A 24,247-nucleotide genomic window follows, 5' to 3' on the forward strand; every position below is an offset into this window, starting at 1 on the left:
CTTGTTCTTCCTTGGTTTCTCTTCTCTTCTGGTTTGGCTGATCACTATGGGAGAAATGGGCTGATTTTTATGCCTTTTATAAAGAAAATAACGAATGGATGAAATTTTGACACATGTCACCATTCCATTGGTCCATGTGTCATACTTAGCCATTAAGCAATCTCTCTCCACCACACATTTCTCATGTTTATCCATTTACAGGATGAATAAAATCCCATGGCCTTGACAAGTGCTGGGGTGAAAAATTTACCGATTTGCCCCCGAGGTAAGAAAATTACGATTTTGCCCCTATACTCCGAAATGTACTGGAATCAAATTATTTCTACTTTTCAACCTCAAATAACACTAACATTGATCAATATTAACCAAATGGGACAAAAAAACTCATTTTTTTAATCTAGCTTGACAGGGTCTCACATGATCTCACCATGCAGAGGGGAGGCCTCTGCTGGAGTTGGGACAAGAGCAAGATGGGCGGAAGTTGCAGTTCCAGTACTCGTAGGATGAGGTCCCTCTTCGACCTCAGACGAAGGAGGTGGAGCCTTAGGAGAAAGTGTGGGTTGAGAATGCTGAGCTGCCTCTATTGGAGATGGGATAGGCGTAGGATGATGTTCAATCGGGCTACTAGGAGGTAAGATTCGACCCTAAATGATCAAAAAAATCAAACACATTATAATAGTGTGTCACGACCCGGAACCTCCCTTGGGCCCATGACAACCGCCGCGGCGTCCCGATTGACACTCATTACTCGGAATGCCAACCGAAATCCCGCAAAGCTTACATATCAGCTTCTTTATTTTCCTGTGAGCAATCGTTGTTAAACATTCCGTTTTAAACAATTACCGGTCGTTTTCGGCTCAAATAAATCCAAAGATAATTTAATTTTTTTTAAAAAGATTTATAGACAAATATCACTATTCAAAATATTGATTAAAATATAGCATTTTTATATAAAACAAAATTTATAAAAACACGTGTAAGAAATCTTTTGTAATGTGTAAGTAAAATAAATTCATACATACAAAAATTTACTAAGTTATAATGTACAATAATGGTTACAATGACAAGTGGCCCAAAATGCACCCAGTGTTGGTGCTAGAAACCTACTGTCTGTGTGGTAGATATGTCAACTGGAATCCTCGATAAATTAGGGTATCTATAAGCTACCACAGACTTGAAATGTTTGGAAAGGAGGTGGATGAGATTTTGCAATCCCAATGAGTAAACAAACATTATCATAAATATTTAAAGGCGAGTAACAGGGAGGCAAGTTTAAACAACAAATCACAAACCATTTCATAATGTTTTCAATTTATTTCTTAAACCATAAAATATTTGTAATTTACCAAAACAATTATTAAGGCTTATGTCTTTTATAAAAGAAAACAAGGCTCAAGCCAAAACTAATCCTTGGGGATACCTTGGCCGAGGCATCTAATCGAGTCCGCCAAGGTTGTTATAACATTTACATGTGAAACACATTTTTATTTTTAAAATAAGCCGTTCCTTGGCGTTGGTTGAGTTACACATTCACGTGGGGGTTCGACGTGAAGTGAGCTCTAATACTACCTCGGGAGTTACCCTCCTCGCCTCTACAACCGTAGTAACTATGTAACCGGGTTTACCATGCCCCTCTAATAGGCAGTCCACGAAAACTCGTCACTGCAGTGACTAAACCCACCAATTTTAATAAAATTTTGACAGTATAACGTGGCTTTTATTTATTTACCCAGCCTGCATAATAAAAACAGCTTACATAAATTTCCAATGCAATTTATCAAATATAGCCACATATACTCATATTTCATAAGCCATTCATAGGAAAATATATATTTCAAAATAATTGTTAGCCTCCAATTACTCAATTTCATAATCAACACAATATATTTTTATTTGTCAAATTTATTTCCAAAACATCAAAAATCCCATTTTAATCTCGTTTTCATTTCATAAAATACATAAAGAGCATTTAAAAATAAGCTTCAGATAATTTACAATAATAATAAGTTTACTCACTGTTTGTACAAATTAACTGATTTTTTTAGGTGCCCCGATCATTGTTCGTCGGTACGACTTTCTTGCCTTTACCGAAAGGCTCTCCTCCTAAACACATTGCAAAATTTACCAAATTCACCACATTGATGTTAAATCTCTATATAATTAACTTAAATCCTATACTAATGCATGGTATGAAATGCAATAGCCAAATATGACTTAAACGCGATATTAACCTATTTTTTGTACTTTACCCGTTAAATTGCTAACGAGCTCCATTTTAGCTCTAAATTGTCCCATTTTCTCCACAACATTTCTAACCATTAAATATCAGCCAATAACCTTCTAAAATCACCAAAATCAGCTCACTTTCCTCGGAAAATTTGGTCAAAAATGGGACATTTACTTGGTTAATTTTCCACTTTGTTTTTCTATCACATTTAACCATTTTTTCATCATTGGTCAAAAAGCGAGATTCAATCTCGTTGCAGCGAAAAACTTTATGTTTTGGTTTCCTATCTTGTTCAATTGCTACCCTATCTTTTACTTTTTTGCTACCATATCAGAACATGGACTTCCAACATTAAGGATTAAATGAGTTAAGTTTCAAATGAAGAGGTTTAGTGAGAAATCCTCGGCCAGTTGAGAAACTCTCGTTCGGTTAATAACTAAATCCCAACGTCGCTGCATGCCTTTCCGCTGCAGTGAAGATTCGTTGTCGTATTTGACTTACTTGTGTAATATTGAAGCTTTTATTCTTCAAATGGTTCGTTATGTATGGGTTAATGATTTTCAAATGATTAATCATTTAAAGGCTTGATAAGGAGTTTTTAATAAGAATAGAAATAAATTGCATTGTTTTGAAAAAGAATGCATCATGATTTCATTAAAGATTCTTTATGGTATGCTTGTTCCCTTCCTTGTTCACTCACTGGGTTTATACTCACCATTTTCAAATTCATGTTTTTAGATCACGAGGCAGTCGGTAACTAGGACGAGGTGTCCTTGTATACCTGTGTCCATCTTTTGGTAGGTGTCTCGGCATTCAGTAGCTGTACATTCATCTGAGTCCCTCCGTTGGAAGTTGAGTGCTATTTTGTCTTGTATAGACAAACTTAATGTAAATTATTAGAATACATGTTGTAGACATTGTATGTAAATTTTTAAGGAGTAATGCCAGTACGAGTTGGGAATGTATATCACTATTTTGATTCAAAAGTATGAAATATGACTTAGCGATATTTGATGGAATGATGAGTAGGATAAATCGATAGGCTTGCTTGGGCTTAATAGACTACGCTTATTGGGCCCTTGCGCCGGTCATGGCCTGAAAATTTGGGTCGTGACAGTGTGTATACTCCATTTTTAGGAGCTTCCCAATATCAAAAGGAGTCACAGTAAACTTTATTCCTCCCAAAAACACGTTCAAAACAAATGGGTCAAAATCTCTAGGATTTTCAAATTCATTTTCACTCCGACGAATGCTGGAGTAAAATTCCCTAACAAGAGTCGGGCTATAATCAAATATGGAAAGGTACTTAGACCCTTAAGTTTACCCATGTCGAAAAATAAAAATAAGTCACCCTCAAGGTATATGTTTTCCTTTAAGCCTTCCCAATCTACCACTTTCTTGCACGATATCATGGCATTCTCTATTACCCAATACCTACCACTAGGTGATATGTCCCTAAATTGTAAGGGAGAGCACAGATCATTACCTAGTTTAATTGATAAACCAATTGATGCGGTAGGCAGTTGAAAATCTAGTTTCCATTTCTTTCTTGATCGTAGGCTAAAGTATTCATCATCACCCATACTTTGGTCGCCATCGCCATGGACATTGGGTATGCTCGAAGATGCGGCCATTGCTTAAGACAGTGCAAGACGGTTCAGCTTTTGTGGTTCAACTTCTCTTCACCTTTAAACTAAGTTTTGAATGGTTGGAAGATGAAACGGCAGCTATCGATAGATATTAGGAAAATTAGAATATGAAAGAAACGGTTGGAAGCTATTTTATGCCCTTTATGTATTTTGATTACAACGGTCGACATTAGAACAACTATTACGATTGTTATACATCATTTTGTGGGCAAAAATATGATGCAGGATGCCAAAATCAATCATGCAAATATTATTAAATATTTTGTGCTTTATTTAATGGTTTACAAATAAAAACAAATTATTAAGGAGTACAATGAATTTGATGATCCAACAAATGGGCTAAGTATTGTAATTGGAATTTGACGATCCAACTATGCAATGGCATTTTTGTAAATAAGGGGAACTGTAGTCAACTATAGGATAAATATCTAATTTTTTTCAGCACTTTCTTCTCACTTCCAACAACTTCTTCTTCTTCTTCTTCTTCTTCCCATCCTTCTTCCTCAATAAACGTTTTCCATATTGTATGGAAGCCATCCCTTGAAACCTTCATAACTTTCTCAAAGTAACTTCAATTCTCATGCTTTGGTACATTTTTTCAAACCTCCATAACTTTCATAGGATTCTTTGTGTTCTTTCACCTTTTCACCTCAAAAATCATCAAAAGTCTTTCCTCAATACTTTCTCCAACTAGCTGGATGTCAAATAATGAAAATAAGTCACCCTCAAGCTTTCCTTAGCTTTAGTGGTTCAACTTCTCTTCACCCTTAAACTATGTTTGGAATGGTTCGAAGATTAAATGGTAGCTATCGATATATTTATAAGTGGAAATTATGGGAAATGACCTTCGTAGTAAGGTGACTTCAAAAACGCCTTATAATATATCTTCTTGCTCAAAAGTAAACATGTCTAATCTTTGTGTTGTAGCAGTGTTCATTGCAGCCATACTGGAATCATCATTCATGAGTTCAGCTGACTTTAGAGGACGATTCTTCTTACTAGCATCTGAAGCCCAACGACGTGAGCCCCTACACTGTCACGTGACTAATGCTGTTTTTCACTTTGAATGCTACCCAAACCATTTGGTGTATCCCAACTATTTGAACTTGCTGGTTGATTTGACTCATCAAGAGAGCCCCAACCTTCATAACATTCTAGTGACTTTTATTGTTCCCAGCCACTAGATTTGGAAGAATCGTCCAAGGTTTTCGAAGTAATGACATCTTCTGTTCCCTAACCAGACCGTGGCAGTGCATCGCTAGCATAAGGTTTTTCACATTCTTCCTCCATTGTTCCCCAACTAGTTCCACCATCCCCACCATTGGACTTGAAGGTTTTGTCATCCATATGGACATTTTGTGTATCTAACTTTTCATTCCCCAACCAGACAGTTCAGATTGCTCTTTCATACAAGTTTCATCCACTTTGAGAGAGACATCTTGTGTTTTAGATTTGCTTGTCCCCAGTCACTGCACTTAGTTTGCTTCGTTGTACTGGTCACAACTGCTGCAACATCTTGTGTTTTAGATTTGCTTGTCCCCCAATCACAATGGTCATTTTGCTTCATTGTTCTGGTCACAGCTGCTGCAACATCATGTGTTGCAAATATCATCAGCAGACTCTGTCAAACTCTATCAAACTCAAGTTGAAATAGTATCAATGAATGCAAATATCAATGGCCAGTTCGAAACAATCCCTAACAACTGACTTCTGAAGGGCCACTATCTTTAGGTACGACACCTATAACGTTATCAGAGTTTGTAGAGGGCATTGGACAGCAGTTTTTTGTGTGCCCAGGTTGTCTGCAAATTGCACATGCCTTGGGTCATCGTCATCGAGCCATCGAATGAGCAGATGATGTTTCCTAGTTGTCGGTGGAGCTGCAAACGGAGTCTGGCAATTTTGTCTATTATGACCATAGCTCTTGCATTGTGAACATCTACGTCGTTCGCTGCCTTCCCCAACTGATGGAATCCTTTTCCTCCTAGGCCTTTCCGCTTGACCTCGCCAACTTGGTGGAAAAACGACAATATGTTGAACGTCATCGAGGATGTCCCACTCACTAGGATGCCCAACCGGGCGAATGGGAACCGCATATCCCTCCGCCCAAGATTGAGTCTTGTAATAGTCTGAGCAAAATTCAATGGCTGGACCTTTGCACTTACTGAAAAGATAATGAAATCACAATTGGCGAACAATGTAAAAATTCAATTCATCATGTAGAATATAATAAAAAATGATTGCTCATACCTTATTTTCGCCATGGCATGCGTGCAGAGGAGTAGATCAGACTGGAACTCACCACATGAACACTCATAGGTGGAGAGGTTCACCACTTTGTCCTTACTCTCGCTTATAACTTGAAACTCCACCCGATCAATTGCTTGTATGGAAAAGCGACATGCTTTATTGAACCATCTGTTCAACAAATCGGTAGCCCAAGGGTTGAGGGGCATGGTCAAATTCAATGCCTCATTGTGCTGGTCATGGAACCAACGTTGAAACATGCCTCTGATGCACTCGATTGACACCGTTATTGGCATTTTTCTTGCATGCCTCAAGTAAGAGTTAATACACTCCGCAGTGTTGGATGTCATTAGCTTATATCACCTTACTGGTGACCGTGCACGTGCCCATCTCTCAGGGCCTAATCTCATAAGGCTGTCATAAGCAAGTTTGCAAAGCTATTTCAGCTGATTCATATGTCTGTGAAAATCGACGACCCTATAGCAATTGGCGGCCATGGTGAAAATCACTGCAACATCTTCACGCTTGAACCTATTTTTAACGTTTTTCCTTAAGTGGTAATTGCATAGACTGTGATGAGCGTCCTTGTACACTTTCTCAACTACATTCTTAATGCCAAGATGCTGATCAGAAATGAACATTGCATTTTCAAGACAACCAATAGCACAACGCAATTGGTTAAGAAACCACAACCAAGACTCTTCGTCTTTGACGTGGCCAATGCCAAATGCAAGTGGATATATCTGCTCATTCGCATCTTTCCATACCGCCACAAACAGAATACCCTTGAATCTGCCTTTTAGATGTGTGGAATCGATAGCAACTACAGGCCGCATTACAGCACTGAACCCCCGAATACATGACCCGAATGCCCAAAAACAATATTTGAATCATTGTTCCCCATCAGTAGCGACACACGTGACAGTACCAGGATTTTCAGGTTCAACATATGGAAATATGAGTGGAAGAGTTGGAATGACTCTTCCGACAGACCGAACACAAGACTCTTCGCATACTCCTTCGCTTGCCAAGCCTTACCATATAGGCATTGCAATCCCCACTTGCGATTCATCTCTTCCATTATTTCCTTTGGTCTCAATGGGGTTACACAATTTGCTTGCACCCTGCTGGAAATAAGCTCACTAATTACCCTCGCGCTCGCAGTTCGGTATCCACATTGCAAACCATCGACAGTACATGTGTGTACCTTCTGCAACGTCCGAAGTTGCCAATATTCTCCCTCAGGCAACTTCGTTGCACACAAAGCAAACTTGCATGCCTTATCCTTACAACCAACCTCAAAACGAGCATGACATGACTTTTTAACTCTAAACTCAAAATGCTCTTTTAGTGCCAACATGCTCAAAGCTCGTTTCAATTCAGCCTTCGATGGAAACACTTTTTCTCGATATAAGTGGTCGTCTATTGATCTGGATTCCTCACTCCCAACTGTTTAGAAGGATATCATATCTAGCTCAAGAATAATCCATTGATGAGATATCCCTGTATTTACCCTCTTTTGATCAGTGTCATCAGGCGAAAGAATGCCATTTTCAATACAATGGCATTCTCGTAAATAGGGTCCACACCCTCAACATCTTCTAATTCAACGATTCTACCATGGTCGTCCAACTCAACCTCTTCTAACACAACAGCTGTGGTATGACCTGTACCGCTATCTGCATGATTGTGGTATGACCTGTACCGCCATCTGCATGATTGCAATTAGGAATGTCGGTCTGCTCAACCTTGTCATCCCCTGAATGGTCTTCATGTCCACCAACGTAATCATCTTCACAATCATCACGCAACTCATCATTCCGATCCGCCGTGTCATCCTTTTCAACATCATCTTCAATCTGATCAGATGCATCATCATCACTCACAACCATCACAGTGTCGTTTGCTAATGGCAATGGACCCAATGCATTTCTGAGAGATAGTTTTGTTTGTTGCAAAATACCAAGTATTTCGTTCGATGCACATTCCGATCGAAATTGTTCAGACATCATTTGCAGATACCTCATGTGTGTGCAAGGCTACTGAAACTCATGAGGATACATCAAACGTGATTGCCATGGTTGTTTGTTAGGAAATGCATGGTGTGGTGTGTCAAAATAATTAACATTATGTTCTTGTTGATTACTATGTTGGATATCGTGCTCATGTGGAATATCGTTTGCATTTCTTGCCTTAACTGTCACAAACACAACAACTACCCTTTCATCTCGCAAAATACTTGCTACATCTTCATCATCCTTGATAACTGCGTGCGAAACCCCTGCGGCATGGCTGAGCGATGCATGTAGCTCGATTTCATTATTATGTGAGTTGACCCCAACAACCTCTTCAACTAGCTTCATTAGTCCCAAAAATGACAAATCACTCCCAACAACCCTCACTCGTGTCTCACCACCCTTGTAAGTGTCATCGACCCAATGACCACCGTATGTAATCATAAGCTTCACATTTGGCAAGCCACTGAAATTTAACAAAAAATAAGTGTCACGATCAATCAATTTATAAAAAATAGCCCCTTAATGCATAGAAACCACTTACGCAATGCCTAAGTCACATTTGGCTGGTCGCAGAAATTTAACAGAAATTAAGTGTCGTAATGTCCAATACACATTAATGCAATGCCTAATAACTAGTGAACAAACGCCCTTAAACAAGAGGCGAATTGCACAAATCACGCACCACCGCTTTTGTAATATATAACAACAGGTCACATAATATATAAAAATCAGTCACGCAAGCCTTAAAAACTACTGAACAAAAGCCTCAAAGCAACACATGAATTGCACAAGTCACATGCCACCACTCTCGCAATACATAACAATAGGTCATGCAATATATAAAAACCAGTCACGCAAGCCTAAAAAACTACTAAACAAAAGCCTCTAAAACAACACATGAATTGCACAAGTCATGCGCCACCACTCTCGCTTTAACAGGTAACACAATATATAAAAACCAGTCACACAAGCCTAAAGAACTATTGAACAAAAGCCTCAAAACAACACATGAATTGCACAAGTCACGAGCCACCATTCTTGCTACAACAGGTAACGTAATTTATAAAAACCAGTCACACACTGCCTAAAAAACTACTGAACAAAAGCCTCAAAACAACACATGAATTGCACAAGTCAGTCATGCACCACCAGGCTCGCAACACCTAAGAATAAGTCACTTAATGAATAATAAGCCTCAAAACAAGAGGTGAATTGCACAAGCCACACACCACTAGTTTCGCAATACTTAATAATAAGTCAATCGATGCCTAATATCCACTCACGTTATGCCAACTTAAATAGTCATGTACTAGCCTAACGTCACGCAATACATAACAACACGTCACCATAGGTACTCTATTCCATATACATACAAACCACTCACACAATGTCTCAATAGAAGATATGCATTGCACAATTCACGCACTGCATATAACCCACTCTCCCAATACCTAATAATAGGTCACCCAATGCCTAACATTCACTCACGAAGTTATTTAGCATAATATAACTTAAACGAAGAAAATAACTCAAGAAAATATGCGCTCAATAAAAATAAAAATTGCTATAAATTTTATTCAAATTTTATTAAAAAAACTCCCTCGAAAATACAAGGAGATGATACAAAAAAAAAATGAACTGTAGTTCATTTCTTCATAAGTTCATCTACTTTGAACTCTATCTCGACGAGAATCTTTTCGTTGCTCAGGATGGTAGCCTCTAGATCAAAAGTCCTTTGCATCAGGTTGTCGATGAGGACTTGCATCTCCTGCTGGAATATATGCAGCTGGTCCTTCACACTCAAAGGCACCTCCTCCTCTTTGGAGGTAGCCTCTTTCCTCTTCTCGACTCTTAGATTTCTGGACGTCATTTTTCAATTATCTGAGATTGATTAAGATAATTGAATTTGATTCAAATGGTTAATGGTTCCCTTTATTTATAAGCATGAAAGCTGACTCTTCGTTTTCTACACCCATATCAGTGCAATGAAGGGGGGCTGAATTAGTTATTAAGTACCTATTCGGCCTGCCCTTTCATCTTATCTACCTCTTAAAAGCAAAAGTCAGGCCAAACATCATTTTCCAAGAAATTCTTAATAAAAAGTAGCTTAAAGGTTTTGTCTCTTTTTCACTAATCAAAAAGGATTTTAAAGTTACCTCTTTTCTCTTTTCCAAGAAGTTCGTTATTGTTTCCTCTTTTCTCTTCTTTTTTTTTTAATTCAAGCATCATGATAGACCAACTAAAATCTAATACTATTGCTACTATACATGTCTGAAATTATATATAAACTTCAAGAATTACATTAGAGCTTATTAGGTTATTAAATATGACACTCAATATCCTTTTATGCTAATTTTAACCGAAATTACAGTTTATATAATTTATTTTGTTAAACAGTTTGCCAAACAGCTTTAGCCTATTTCACTTCTAATTTTACACAATTTGTTATTAAGCGGGCTGAATCAGTAAATAATCACCTTCAGCATTGGTAGCTAAAGTCACGCAATGCCTACAAACAGGTCACGCAATGCTCAACAAATATTCAGTCATGTAACACTTGTCATGCAACGCTCAACAAATATTAAGTCACGTAATGCTTATAAAGAACTCACGCAATGCTCAACAAATATTCAGTCAAGTAATATTTAGTCACGTAATATCTGTCACGCAACGCTCAACATATATTCAGTCACGTAATACCTATAAAAAACTCACGCAATGCTCAACAAATATTCAGGCACCTAATGCCAAATAAACAAGTAACGATTCCTAATATCCAGTCACACACCCTAATATCCAGTGACTCAATGCCTAACAAATATTCACGCATCAGCTATAAACTGATTGATTTTGCTACCCCCAGCCAGATTTAAGTTTTCAAATTCATATAATTTACCCATCAACTTTTCGTTCTATGAATAACCCTAAATAAACGCAAGAACCCATAACAAATACCTTGATGTCATCTCTGCACTTTGGGATCATGAGAAAGTTGGCTGTCGATATAGACCTCGATGGCGTTGGAGAGTTGGACGGAGGGATAGCTAAATCTAAATCGAGATTTAATTTTGGAATTTTAAACTGAATGGTGGGAGAGCAAAAAGAAAGAAACTGAAACGTGCCTTTATTTGGATTAATTGGATAAAAGGGTATTCTTGTCAAGTCGTGCTAAAAATTGGCTAAAAATAGTTAAAATTATAGAGACGGTCATTTTTTAAGTCATCTTACTATGAAGGTCATTTCCCATAATTTCCTCTAGTTCAAAAGCGATATCCAGGATCTCATGCCTCAATATTTTTCAACAAGTGGGCATTGTATTTTTATCAACAAAATGTGCTTGATGACACGTTGTTTTCTGTTTTTCCATGTATTGAATCTGTTAATTTGGTTTCGCTTTTTAATTTCATTTTTTGTTGTTTCTTAATGTTGTGTAATTTGAGCTTATCTCATCTTATGTTATGTTATATCTTTTATATGATTGTTTATTTATGTTATCTAATGGTAGGTTATCTTAGGTTATGTCATCAATAGATTTGTTTTATTATAAGTATTTTTATGTCTTTCCTCATTGCTTTTCTTACCAAAATGAATACTAAATTATTATCCATTATTCCTTTCTTTGTTATCTAAAGTATAATGAATCCTACCTACATATCTTCCCTATACTTGACATCTGTCCTTGGTATTTCAACATATTTGGAGGGCGTTTTTGACTTCCTCACCTAGCTTCTTCCGTCCATGTTGTTAAAAAAGAGTTGAAACGGGAGAGGAGGAGAGCTTGGATCAACCAGAATTTTTTTCTTGGTATTTATTTGTCACACTTGGATTTGTCATTTTTTAATTCTAAGGAACATTGTTGAGTTTTCACTCCCATTTCGTTTTTTTTTCTTTTTCTTTTTTTGTTCTTTTGCCTTCCACAACTGTCGCTTATGTCATTTTTGTTCTCTTTCCCACTTCATGATTCTAAGCTACATAAGCTCTTTACCCTCAACACTTGTATTTGGAATTTCATGATATTTAAAGGGTATTTTGAACTTTTTCTCTTTCTCTCCTTCTCTTTTCACCCATTCGCCTCTTATTAAGCCACACCTGGGTTTATCATTTTTTAATTCTGAGGAACATTGTTGAGTTTTCACTCTCATCATTTGCCACTTCATTCCGGTGCTATTAGCCGTGTAAATATGGTTTACTATGCCAGTGCTTTGTACACGTGGGTGACATGCAAGGATAGTTGATGTGGAATTAAAATGGGGATGGGGATGCCGAATATTAGGTAGTTTTTTCTTTTTCACCTTTTTGTAGTCTTTTCAATGCAGTGTTTGTCTCCTATTTTTATTTCTTCCTTTATTTGCTTTATTTTTCTACTTTCATTCTTTACTTCTTCTTCTCTTTATTGACTTCGGTTTTTTCGCAATATATGAAAAGTAAGTTTCAGTATCTTGCTTGTGGTCTTATTTTTTAAGCTTTCACATTTGGAAGGGTAGCTGTTCAGAAAGGTGTATAATTATAGCTTTCGAAGGTAATGTAGTTGAATTATACATTATTGTGCTTGAATTTGGAACATTATTGTGCTTTTAATTGTGTAAATATTACATGTTGTTGACTGCAGTTGTATCAATTATTTTCAGCATGAACTTTTGGTTTGTCTTTATATGTAATGACTGATATCCTAAGTTAAATTGTGTTCTTTGCTGTTTACCTTGTATCTTCTTTAACTCTTTAAAGTGTAGTTACTGTTTGTTATTCCTTTAACATGGGTGGAGGCTGTTTTCTGTTTCAGGCCCGGTAGTATTTGTTAATCCACGATTTATGGAAGATTAAAAAAATCGTGGGCTATTTAGTGAGTAGTCACAGCAAAGTTAAGCAGCTCAAAAGAGCGGTTCTTTTGGTATAATAGCTGATTATGTAATAAAACCCGAACCAAGAATTGCAAGCGTGTTTGTTTGGTCCTGAAAATGACTGAAATCTATATCAGTATATATAGGTAGTTCTTGCCCGTGCCCCTGCAGTATTTCTAACCTTATTTTTTATGTATAAACATTGAGCAGTATTCAGCATTTTTCACTATTGTATTGATCGTTGGATAGTATATTTGGTTTCTTATGTGTGAAGCCATAGTTTTATAAGAGTATTAACAATATTAAATGGTCTTAAATAGGTGCTTCTTTCTGCTGCAACAACCCCGAGTACTGTGAGCAAATTTATATATATATATATAAATATGNTTTTTGTTTTTGTTCTTTACTTTTTCTTCTCTTTGTTTACTTTGGTTTTTCCGCAACATGTGAAAAGTAGCTTACACTATCTTGCTTGTGGTCTTATTTTTTAAGCTTTCACATTTGGAAGGGTAGCTGTTCAGAAAGGTGTATAATTATAGCTTTCGAAGGTAATGTAGTTGAATTATACATTATTGTGCTTGAATTTGGAACATTATTGTGCTTTTAATTGTGTAAATATTACATGTTGTTGACTGCAGTTGTATCAATTATTTTCAGCATGAACTTTTGGTTTGTCTTTATATGTAATGACTGATATCCTAAGTTAAATTGTGTTCTTTGCTGTTTACCTTGTATCTTCTTTAACTCTTTAAAGTGTAGTTACTGTTTGTTATTCCTTTAACATGGGTGGAGGCTGTTTTCTGTTTCAGGCCCGGTAGTATTTGTTAATCCACGATTTATGGAAGATTAAAAAAATCGTGGGCTATTTAGTGAGTAGTCACAGCAAAGTTAAGCAGCTCAAAAGAGCGGTTCTTTTGGTATAATAGCTGATTATGTAATAAAACCCGAACCAAGAATTGCAAGCGTGTTTGTTTGGTCCTGAAAATGACTGAAATCTATATCAGTATATATAGGTAGTTCTTGCCCCTGCCCCTGCAGTATTTCTAACCTTATTTTTTATGAATAAACATTGAGCAGTATTCAGCATTTTTCACTATTGTATTGATCGTTGGATAGTATATTTGGTTTCTTATGTGTGAAGCCATAGTTTTATAAGAGTATTAACAATATTAAATGGTCTTAAATAGGTGCTTCTTTCTGCTGCAACAGCTTCGAGTACTGTGAGCAAATTTATATATATATATGTGGTACAAGGTGTAATTAAAAGTTTAAAAGCCATTTATCTTGATGTTTTTTAATTGCCTTTCCAAGGCCTAAGAATGAGGGAAGAGGAAGTAGAGAATGTAGAAAAGAAAACTAAATCATAAAACAAGGGTTGTTTTCATAAGCAGAGTAGGCGGGAGGGCTTAATCTCTTCTTCAAGAAAATATTTGAAAACTTTGTAGAAGAGGTTTAAGCTTCTTATTTTTCGATTCTTTTTTTCTTTTACTCATTTTTGCAGCATGCTGTTGTTACTTACTATTTTTATTTAGGTAGTGTTAAATTTATGTTTACTCATTCTTTGTTTCTTTTTATGTATCGATATAAATAAATTACCATGTTTTTGCTAATGTAAGCATCTTTTATAGTATTTTAAATTGTCAAATATCTAATCTTGAAACCATACTTTTTTTCCAGGCTATATCACCATCAAAGCTAGGATATTCTCTTGGGTAAGTTTAAAGTATCTTAATTAAAATATCTCTATCTTTATGTTTTTATAATTAAATAATCATGATTATAAAAATTCCTTTGAATATTTAACATATTGTTCAAACCTTTATAATTTTTTCCTGTGAATATTTAATTCCTCATGATCATATGATGAAATTACTTATGTTACTTACTGTTCTTATTTAGGTAGTGTTAAATTTATGTTTACTCATTCTTTGTTTCTTTTTATGTATCGATATAAATAAATTGCCATGTTTTTCCTAATGTAAGGATATTTTATAGTATTTTAAATTGTCAAATATCTAATCTTGAAACCATTCTTTTTTTTTCCAGACTATATCACCATCAAAGCTAGAGTATTCTCTTAAGTAAGTTTTCCTTTATTCACATGTTGATCAACAGAGACAAAGCTACGGTTAGACTATGGAATGTGCCAAATTTTATTCTAATTGTCCTGCTTTTGTCTGTCATCGAGATGTTTTCCTGTATTCAGTTGTTGGGTTTGATGGTGAACTAAAGACTGTGTCTCAAAAATCTGTTGATGTTTTCATTCCTTCTGATTTTTATAATTTACGCTTCTTGAATCCGAACACAAACGGATATTACACATCGTTGGCAAGCACCAGTCAAATACAAAATTCTGTTGCATTTAGAAACTCCAAACGAAAGCTTGGTTATAACACTGTTGAATCGTCATCCTATATTCAAAATGTTGAACAAGATTGTCGAAATTCTCAAAGGAGAAATATTGTGAGTTTTGAGATTGATCATAGAGATGATGACAACTTTTTCGAACAAGAGCTATCTCTTGCTTCTGATGCTTCTCAAATGCTTCCTATTCTGAATGATGAAGATGATATCTCAACATTTAATCAGCAAACTGCTCACATTGGGACCAGTTTTGTTGGAGATAATTCAACTTCTACGCATTTTGATTCAAGTGAGTATTTTTATGAATTCCCATTTTATATGTAATATTTCTTATTTTCATGATTATTTATTCTTCGTTTTCCTAACGATTTTATGTTCATTATATGCAGATCAATATAATATTCCTCTAAATCTAGGTGGGCCAAGATATGTGTGTTGTTTTTGCGGTGCACAGATGTGGTATGAAGAAAGAAAAAATAAGTCAAGGAATGAGCGGAATCCGAGATTTACCATGTGTTGTATGGAGGGCAAAGTGTCTCTGCCACCTTTCAAGCAAACACCTTCATTATTGGCTACATTGCTCAATTACAAAGGTGGTCGAACTGCTTATAAATTTAGACACAACATACGGGTTTACAATTCGATGTTTCAGTTCACATCTATAGGTGGTAAAATAGACAGTGAAATTAATAGAAGGCTAGGCCCATATGTCTTTAAGATCAATGGGCAAAATCATCACAAGATAGGTTCTTTGCTACCTGTTGATGGTGAAAGATCGAAATTTGCGCAATTATACATTTATGATACTGAGAATGAAGTGTCTAACAGAATTAATGCATTGGGATATGATGTTCAACAATCTGGTGTCGAAGAGAATATTGTGAAGGAATTAATGGAAATGCTTGACCAAACTAATCAAATTGTCAAAGCTTTTCGAATGGCCAAGGAACGGTTTAAAGAACCTGATTACATACCAGTTAAATTGAGATTGATTGGTGCACGAATGAATGATGGTCAGCAATATACAAATCTTATCTCTTCAGAAGTTGCTGCACTTATTGTGGGAGATGTAGATCAATTGATTGACAAGCGTGACATAATCATTGAACATAGATCTAATGGTTTGCGAAGGATAAGTGATTTGCATCCAGCATTTATGCCTATGCAGTATCCACTGTTATTTCCTTACGGAGAAGATGGCTTTCATCTTAATATTCCATACCAAAAGTGGAATCACACAACCAAAACGAAGCGAGGGACTGTGACTGCAAGAGAGTTTTATGTTTACATGCTTCAATTTCGCTTGAATCAAGGTTTCACATTGTTCTTGGGTGGAAAACTTTTTCACCAATATATAACTGATGCATTTACAAGCGTTGAAGGAATGAGATTGGATTATAATTTGAGGAATCAAAAGAAGTTCAGAACTGAAATTTTTCAGGGAGTAGTCGATGCTTTCACAAGAGGTGATACAGATGGAAACATGATTGGGAAACGAATAATTTTGCCAGCAAGCTTTACTGGAGGGCCACGTTATTACATGCAAAATTATCAGGATGCCATGGCAATATGTACATATTATGGATACCCGGATCTCTTTATCACCTTTACATGTAATAGTAGATGGCCAGAAATAATTGCAGCATTGAAGTTCATTGATGGACAACGAGTGGAAGATAGACCAGATATTGTTTGTCGGGTTTTCAAGATTAGACTTCGATGTTTCATCAAAGAGTTGGTAGATGATCAACATTTTGGAAAAGTCCGAGCAGGTTAGTCTTCAAAATTAATTTATTAGTATTTATCATGTTGCTGCAATTTTTCAATAAACAAACAAAGCATTAATACTATTAGTATTTGCTTATTTTTTTAAATTCTCAATTTGTTCTCATAGCCCTTTATTTTTTTTTATCAAGAATTAAAGTGTGAGATTGCATGTGTGTTTTGTTGGTTATACATTTTTTTCTTAAGGATAGGTATTTTGTTCATAATTTGTTGGTTATTTTTTCTACTCATTTTATCCTATAATTTCTTCTTTTCTTTACTGGATACAACTTTTTATATTTATTTATGTTACTAAATTGTAAACTATTAAGGTTGATATTGGCATATATATTTCTATTTCAATTTTTAAATGATTTGTTGACAAGTTCATTATATGTTTTAACATAATATTGTATATTTACTGTTTTTTCCCATAAAATATTGTTAATATCACTAACAACATTTATTTATGCATTGTTGCTAACTATTATTTTATTACTCAATTCAAAGATAAAATATATTATCAAATTATTTAACTATTTAAACTAATTTTTAAACTATACATATCAAACAGTAACTTCTGCAGCATAGTTGCTTAGCGCTTGTATTCTCATCATCATAAAAAAAAATTATCAGCATCTTTTCATTCTTCTGTTTCATTAGTTATCTACATGATAGAATTTCAACCAATCTTTGGAAGTGTTGGGATCTTAGGACAGTTTGGAATGATGGTTCTGTGTTTTGTAGGACAAAAGTACTTCCTTAGAAACAATCGTTAGCACTTCTTTCACAGCCTAAATATTCTCCTCTGAGGACAGTTTGGAATGATGGTTCTGTGTTTTGTAGGACAAAAGTAAAATCTAGACAGAACAGCTTAAGCTATAAGCTTATAGCTTTGAATTTCATCAAGTTCCTTAGAAACAATCGTTAGTAGAAGAGTAGTACAGAAAAATAGTATGATTTTATTTTTGATTTTTTTTGTATCATTATCTGTTTAGACAATGGTTTTCATAGTTAATTGTGTTTTGTATTTGGATAGTCAAGCACCTTGGAACAATCTTCTGTTTTGAACCTACTAATCTCAAAATAATGGGTATAATCTATTGTTGTTGATGTTAGTTCCCAGAGATTGTTCTTTTCAACAAACTTGCTTAGTGTTTGTATTCCCATCATCATAAAATAAAATAATCATGATGTTTTTACTCTCCTGTTTCATCAGTAATCTACACGATAGAATTTCAGAAGAGAGGGCTTCCTCATGCACATATATTACTGTGGTTACATCCTGATAATAGGTGTCTCAGTCCGGAAGATATTGATTGCATTATTTCTGCTGAAATACCTGATCCGAACATTGATCCTTTGGGCTATAAGGCTGTCATAGACTTTATGGTGCACGGACCATGTGGAACAATGAAGCCAAATGCTATATGCATGATCAAAAACCAGTGCAGCAAACATTATCCGAAAAAGTTCCAACCTCGAACACTTTTACCAGAAGATGGAGTTCCACTTTATAGAAGAAGAAATCAATCAAAAGCTATTCTGTTGGATGTCAAATCTGGATTCGAAATTGATAATCGGTACATTGTTCCTCACAATCGGAATTTGTTGGTCAAATACCAATCCCACATCAATGTTGAAATCTGTAATAAAGCAAGATCCATCAAATACCTTTTCAAATATCTAAGCAAAGGTCCTGACAGAATTAGAGTTGCTATCGAACAGAGTGCTACAGCAAATGCATCCAATATTCACATGACTTCTACAGCAGTTGATGAAATAAAAAACTACTTAGATTGTAGATATGTTTCGGCACATGAAGCATGCTGGAGGTTGTTTAGTTTTGAATTGCATTATAGAGATCCATCAGTGGAACGTTTGCCCATTCATCTTCCTAATCAACAGAGGGTATCTTTCTGTGATAATGACTGCTTATTACGTGTTCTTTCTAGACCTGGAATTCGTGATACAAAATTCACAAAATGGATGGAAGCTAATGCACTACATGAAGATGCACGATGTTTAACTTACGTAGAGTTTCCTACAAAATGGGTTTGGAAAGACAACTTAAAAGAATGGAAAAGAAGAGAAGGAGGCAGATCTATTGGTAGAATTAGCTACATTCATCCAGCAGCAGGAGAACTATTCTATTTAAGGATGTTAATTAATGTTGTTAAGGGACCATCTGGTTTCAAAGATTTACGTACAGTTGATGGAATCTTATATGAATCATTTCAAGCTGCCTGTAATGCATTGGGTTTGTTGGGTGATGATAAAGAATGGGATGATGCTTTGGCACAAGCATCTGGGTGGGCTATGCCTTATCAATTGAGGCAACTTTTCACAACAATAGTGCTCTTTTGCCAAGTCACAGATGCAAGACAGCTTTGGGAAAAACATTGGGAAGCAATGTCAGAAGATATTCGACACCGATTCCAAAGTTTATATCAATTACAAAATTATGTAATACCAGATGAACATATCAAAGATTATACATTGACTGCTTTGGAATTACTATTTAGCAACAACTCCACCTCATTAGCAGAGTACGGTCTTCCAACTCCGATGGTTAACATGAACAGCCAGTCGATTGACAAGTTGTTGATGGAGGAATTAGATTACAACACTGAAGAACTTCGTGTTGAACATGCGACATTATTTGCTAAATTAAACAATGAGCAAAAAGAGATATACCATGCTGTTTTGCAATCTGTTGCTCATGATGAAGGAACTTTTTTTTTCGTGTATGGTCATGGTGGTACAGGAAAAACTTTTCTTTGGAAAACCATCATATGTGCCCTCAGAGGAATTGGTCAAGTTGTTTTAGCTGTTGCTTCATCTGGCATAGCTTCTTTATTACTTCCTCGAGGTAGAACTGCTCATTCAAGATTCAAGATACCTATTGATGTTGATGATCTGTCTACTTGTGAAATAAAAAAAGGAACACAATTAGCAAGATTGCTTCAAAAAACTGCTCTTATTCTTTGGGATGAAGCACCAATGATACATAGGAATTGTCTGGAAGCATTGCATAGAAGTCTCCAAGATATTATGCTTGATGATACCCGACATGAAAACAATAAAACCTTTGGCGGAAAAACAGTCCTCCTCGGAGGTGATTTCAGACAAATTTTGCCTGTCATTCCATCTGGATCTAAGCATGATGTGATCAATGCTTCGATATGTAAATCTCCTCTATGGGAACATTGCAAAATCTTTACTCTACAAACAAACATGAGATTATTGAGTCGATCGCTTGATCAAACTGCAACTGGTGAAATCAAAGACTTTGCTACATGGATTCTGAATGTTGGTGATGGTTGTGCACAAGGAATTGGTCCTAATGTTGATGACGATACAACAATCATCAAAATTCCAAATGATTTGTTGGTTAGTCCAGGAAATAATCCAATTCAAACAATATGTTCTACTATCTATCCTGACTTTGCTCAAAATTTTGCAGATATATCATATTTGCAACATAGAGCGATAGTAACTCCGTACAATGATACAGTCACCCTCATCAACGAGTTCATGCTTTCCGAACTGCCTGGTGATATCAAAACTTACTTGAGCTGTGACACAATTTCAAAGAGTTCGTCGAGCACCAGAGATGAAGATTTTTTGTATCCTACTGAGTTTCTCAATTCTCTATCTTTTAATGGGATTCCGAACCATAAACTTCAACTAAAAGTTGGTGCTACAATCATGTTATTAAGGAACATAAACCAAAGCTTAGGATTATGCAATGGCACTAGATTGATGGTGACTCATTTAGCATCCCGTGTGATCCAAGCTGAAATCATCTCTGGAAACCATATAGGTGAAAAAGTATTTGTTCCTAGAATAAACATGACAGTAAAAAATTCAAAGTGGCCATTTGTTTTGACCAGAAAACAATTTCCGATCAGATTGTGTTATGGGATGACAATAAATAAGAGTCAAGGACAAACACTTGACATAGTTGGCCTATTTTTGCCTAAGCCAGTTTTCACTCATGGCCAGTTATATGTTGCTCTTTCAAGAGCAACAAGTAGAGAAGGATTAAAAATATTAATCCAATCTGAAAATGATTCTAATATAGGAACTACTAAAAATATTGTTTATAAAGAAATTCTACATGCTTTACATTAGACATATTCCATTCTTTCTTGATATTATTATATTTTGCGGTATCCTATTCTATCCTATTTATAATATAAATGTTTCTATTGATTAACTTGATGCATATTATGAATTATTGTATCATACAAGATTTTTGTGAATTATAGTAGATATTAATTGAATCTTCTTCCATTACTATTCCCAACATCTAACACTAGATGTTTTTCTTCATTTTACAAAATTTTTGCTATTATATGGTAATACTTTTGTTTATATTTATTTTCCATCAATATATCTAAAATCATGATAATTTTTTTACTGCCAAAATTATCTAAACTTATTATTCCATGCTTTCACAGGAAATCATGTCATATCAACCTCTGTCTGAATTACAAATTGGAAAAGAAGGAGGTACAATTCAAATTTGTGTTGCACGCATTTGGCACAGCATCAACTACAAACAGGCAAATGACATTATCAGCCTTGATTTCCTTGCCACCGATGATAAGGTTCGTTAACTTTTGATAAGGTTGTGATCTTAAAATAGTAATGCTCCAAATCTTATCAAACAATTAATAATCTTCTTTGCATCCAGGGCAATGCAATTCAAGCTATCATCCATAAAATACATATGAAAGAATTTGAATCCATCCTAAAAGAAGGACATGTTTACTGCATCTCTGATTTCAAGGTGTCTAAACCAAAAAAAAGCTACAATGTAATTTCAGCTCCTTCTGCGATCACAATCACTTCAAAAACGAAGATTGTCAAGGCATCATCATCTGCTTTATCATTTCAACGCCACTACTTTCAGTTTTTCGAATTTGAACATCTGCCACATAGATATAAGATCAACGAAACTCTCACCGGTATGTTTAAATCATTATTCTTCAGAATGCAACATTTTTTTTATTGCACCATACCTTGTAAATATAAGCATACTGTATAACTGTTTGTTTTAATTAGTTCATTATCACATTTTCCTCTTAGTAATTCTATATATAATGTCAATAATTCATTTATTGTTAAATGTAGATATCATCGGTCTGATCATTTCAATGAGCAAAGTTACTGCCATATATGTCAGCAACAAATCAACTAAAGTTCCTAAACGGAACTTGCAATTGCAGAACATCAAGTTTGCTACATCGAACTATACTTTCTTAACAAATATTACGTTTCTATAAATGATTAATATAAGTTGACTATTATATTCCTTTTGTTTCTATCTAGAGGCACAATAATTAACGCAACCCTCTGGGGAGATCTTGCATATTGTGTTGATGATGATATTATAGGACTAAAAAGCAAACCAATCATTATTTTGGCTGCTATGACAGTTGGAGAATACCAAGGTAAATGAATTAAATCTTCAACCATTATGCTATCTTCAATCATTATAATGTTTGACATGAACATACTCATAATTTAATCCATTCTATACATAAATTTTTAGGACAACCATCTGTTGCTTCATGCTCTGCATCCAAAATTTATGTTGACTTAAATATTCCAATTGTGGCAGACATGAAAGCTAGGTAAACATTGAATAAAAATTATGATCTATCATACTTTTTTTTTTCATTTTGTTATTGTTTCTTTAACCACCATGCATTAGTATTGAATTTATTATTTCTTGCTTTCATGTTCAATTCACACTCAAATTCGATGAAAAAAATGCACCAGTATTACTGCTTGATGTCCGCCAACGACCACAAATACCACCTGATCAACAAGAAAATCATAATCGTGTGACGATTAAGCAATTGCTGCAAATTGATCACTCCAAAACACAAGTAAGAATATCTTCCAATAATTAATTATGAAAACAAAAATCATATTCATTCTATTTGTCATCATCACTTATTTTTTTTTTGAACATCTCATTACAGATAGAGACATACACTTGCATTGCAAAAATCAAAGAATTTGATTGCACAGAAGGATGGTATTACATCGGTTGCAAAATATGCATGAAAACATTGCAACAAATAAGTGATACTTTTTGGTGTCCAGATGCAAAACATGGAGAACAACTGCCTCATTTATGGTACATTTATCATCATAAATCATAATAGTCATTCACAGAACTTGATTTTTCATCACTCCTATCATTCTTTAACAAAATCATCTTTTCTTTCTTCCAAATTAGCTACAAATTAATCATCACTGTTGAAGACAATACTGGAAACGCAACATTTGTGGTATTTGGTGATGATGGTGAAAAAGTCGTTGGTGCATCAATTCCTAAACTTGCATTGCTAAACCACTTAGACAAATATATCCTTCCTGAACCAATCACCAAACTCATTGATCAAGAAAAGCTATTTAGCATAAGCTTGGTCACAAAATCATTGAACACTGGAAATCTTACCTTCAGAATCAATAGTTGCAAAGCTGTTAATGAAGCCCATAAACCAACAATGATGCTTGGACAATCATCTACCTGTGAATCTACTTTACATTTGAATAAAAAAAAGAGCAACCTCGAAGTCCAAGAATGCCCTCCTTCCTCACCAAAAAACCAAATACAGCAAGACCTTTTTCCTGAAGAATCTCCAATCAAAAAAGTCAAATTGAGGTAATAAACAACTACTTTACATTTTCATATATTATTTTAGATTTCTGTATTTAATAATATACATCTAACATGTCTTCTCAGTGACAATATTGCTGTTATGATTATATTTTCCTTCATATTAAATATTATCTTAAACTAACCATCTCTTATTTAATATTTGTTACAGTGCTGAACAGAAACAAGATAAACATGGCTGAAAATCTATAATCACTGCTGTAACATAAGTTTTTGTTGCTTTATAAACACCATCTTACTTCTCTGATGTTGTCCAAAAATTGACGCTGCATATTTTGAAAGAATTTGTACTGATCAAACTTTGTCCTTTTTTTGGACAACAAAATGTTCAGTTGTTCATCACTGAACATAAAACAACTTTTATATATTTTGTAATGTATGATATTATTATAGTAAACTTCATAATCATATGTGTAATACCCAATGTTACCACGAAT

At 35.0% G+C, this 24,247-nt stretch overlaps 4 protein-coding genes and 1 long non-coding RNA gene across 5 annotated transcripts; 4 read left to right on the forward strand and 1 right to left on the reverse strand.

Annotated features, from left to right (window-relative positions):
* Positions 1-5,616: 5,616 nt before the first annotated feature.
* Positions 5,617-6,473, reverse strand: LOC108663928. The gene is made up of 2 exons (XM_018129826.1): positions 6,127-6,473; positions 5,617-6,040 (listed from the first exon to the last, which is right to left on the reverse strand). Exons 1-2 carry the CDS (start codon positions 6,471-6,473, stop codon positions 5,617-5,619), a joined length of 771 nt encoding a protein of 256 aa, XP_017985315.1.
* Positions 6,474-13,448: 6,975 nt separating this feature from the next.
* LOC108663929 lies at positions 13,449-15,267 on the forward strand. The gene is made up of 3 exons (XR_001930023.1): positions 13,449-13,527; positions 14,657-14,691; positions 15,026-15,267. It is a non-coding gene; the product is annotated as an uncharacterized LOC108663929 (long non-coding RNA).
* A 93-nt stretch (positions 15,268-15,360) lies between these two features.
* LOC18588470 lies at positions 15,361-17,085 on the forward strand. Its single transcript, XM_018129828.1, has 3 exons — positions 15,361-15,632; positions 15,733-17,033; positions 17,077-17,085. Exons 1-3 carry the CDS (start codon positions 15,521-15,523, stop codon positions 17,083-17,085), a joined length of 1,422 nt encoding a protein of 473 aa, XP_017985317.1. The 5' UTR covers positions 15,361-15,520.
* Positions 16,475-22,401, forward strand: LOC18587109 (replication protein A 70 kDa DNA-binding subunit D). The gene is made up of 4 exons (XM_018129829.1): positions 16,475-17,115; positions 21,574-21,723; positions 21,810-22,083; positions 22,250-22,401. The coding sequence occupies exons 1-4, from the start codon at positions 17,086-17,088 to the stop codon at positions 22,399-22,401; spliced, it is 606 nt and encodes a 201-aa protein (XP_017985318.1). The 5' UTR covers positions 16,475-17,085.
* A 41-nt stretch (positions 22,402-22,442) lies between these two features.
* Positions 22,443-24,207, forward strand: LOC18608436. The gene is made up of 6 exons (XM_018129830.1): positions 22,443-22,569; positions 22,671-22,752; positions 22,878-23,010; positions 23,107-23,264; positions 23,367-23,795; positions 23,962-24,207. The coding sequence occupies exons 1-6, from the start codon at positions 22,548-22,550 to the stop codon at positions 23,990-23,992; spliced, it is 855 nt and encodes a 284-aa protein (XP_017985319.1). The 5' UTR covers positions 22,443-22,547; the 3' UTR covers positions 23,993-24,207.
* The last annotated feature ends 40 nt before the right edge of the window (positions 24,208-24,247 follow it).

Source organism: Theobroma cacao, unplaced genomic scaffold (genome assembly GCF_000208745.1).
Source record: "Theobroma cacao cultivar B97-61/B2 unplaced genomic scaffold, Criollo_cocoa_genome_V2, whole genome shotgun sequence".
NCBI classification, from domain to species: domain Eukaryota; kingdom Viridiplantae; phylum Streptophyta; class Magnoliopsida; order Malvales; family Malvaceae; genus Theobroma; species Theobroma cacao.

Excerpts from the sequence above, each read along its gene's own strand:
- LOC108663928 (XM_018129826.1), bottom strand. The coding sequence starts at position 6,473 with ATGACATCCAACACTGCGGAGTGTATTAACTCTTACTTGAGGCATGCA. Across the intron at positions 6,041-6,126 it reads CATGCCATGGCGAAAATAAG|TAAGTGCAAAGGTCCAGCCA; the intron begins GTATGAGCAATC and ends TTATCTTTTCAG.
- LOC18608436 (XM_018129830.1), top strand. The coding sequence starts at position 22,548 with ATGACAGTTGGAGAATACCAAG. Across the intron at positions 23,265-23,366 it reads GAACAACTGCCTCATTTATG|CTACAAATTAATCATCACTG; the intron begins GTACATTTATCA and ends CTTCCAAATTAG. Across the intron at positions 23,796-23,961 it reads ATCAAAAAAGTCAAATTGAG|TGCTGAACAGAAACAAGATA; the intron begins GTAATAAACAAC and ends TATTTGTTACAG.
- LOC18588470 (XM_018129828.1), top strand. The coding sequence starts at position 15,521 with ATGCTTCCTATTCTGAATGATGAAGATGATATCTCAACATTTAATCAG. Across the intron at positions 15,633-15,732 it reads TTCTACGCATTTTGATTCAA|ATCAATATAATATTCCTCTA; the intron begins GTGAGTATTTTT and ends CATTATATGCAG.
- LOC18587109 (XM_018129829.1), top strand. The coding sequence starts at position 17,086 with ATGATCAACATTTTGGAAAAGTCCGAGCAG. Across the intron at positions 17,116-21,573 it reads TTTTGGAAAAGTCCGAGCAG|GAAATCATGTCATATCAACC; the intron begins GTTAGTCTTCAA and ends ATGCTTTCACAG. Across the intron at positions 22,084-22,249 it reads GATCAACGAAACTCTCACCG|ATATCATCGGTCTGATCATT; the intron begins GTATGTTTAAAT and ends TGTTAAATGTAG.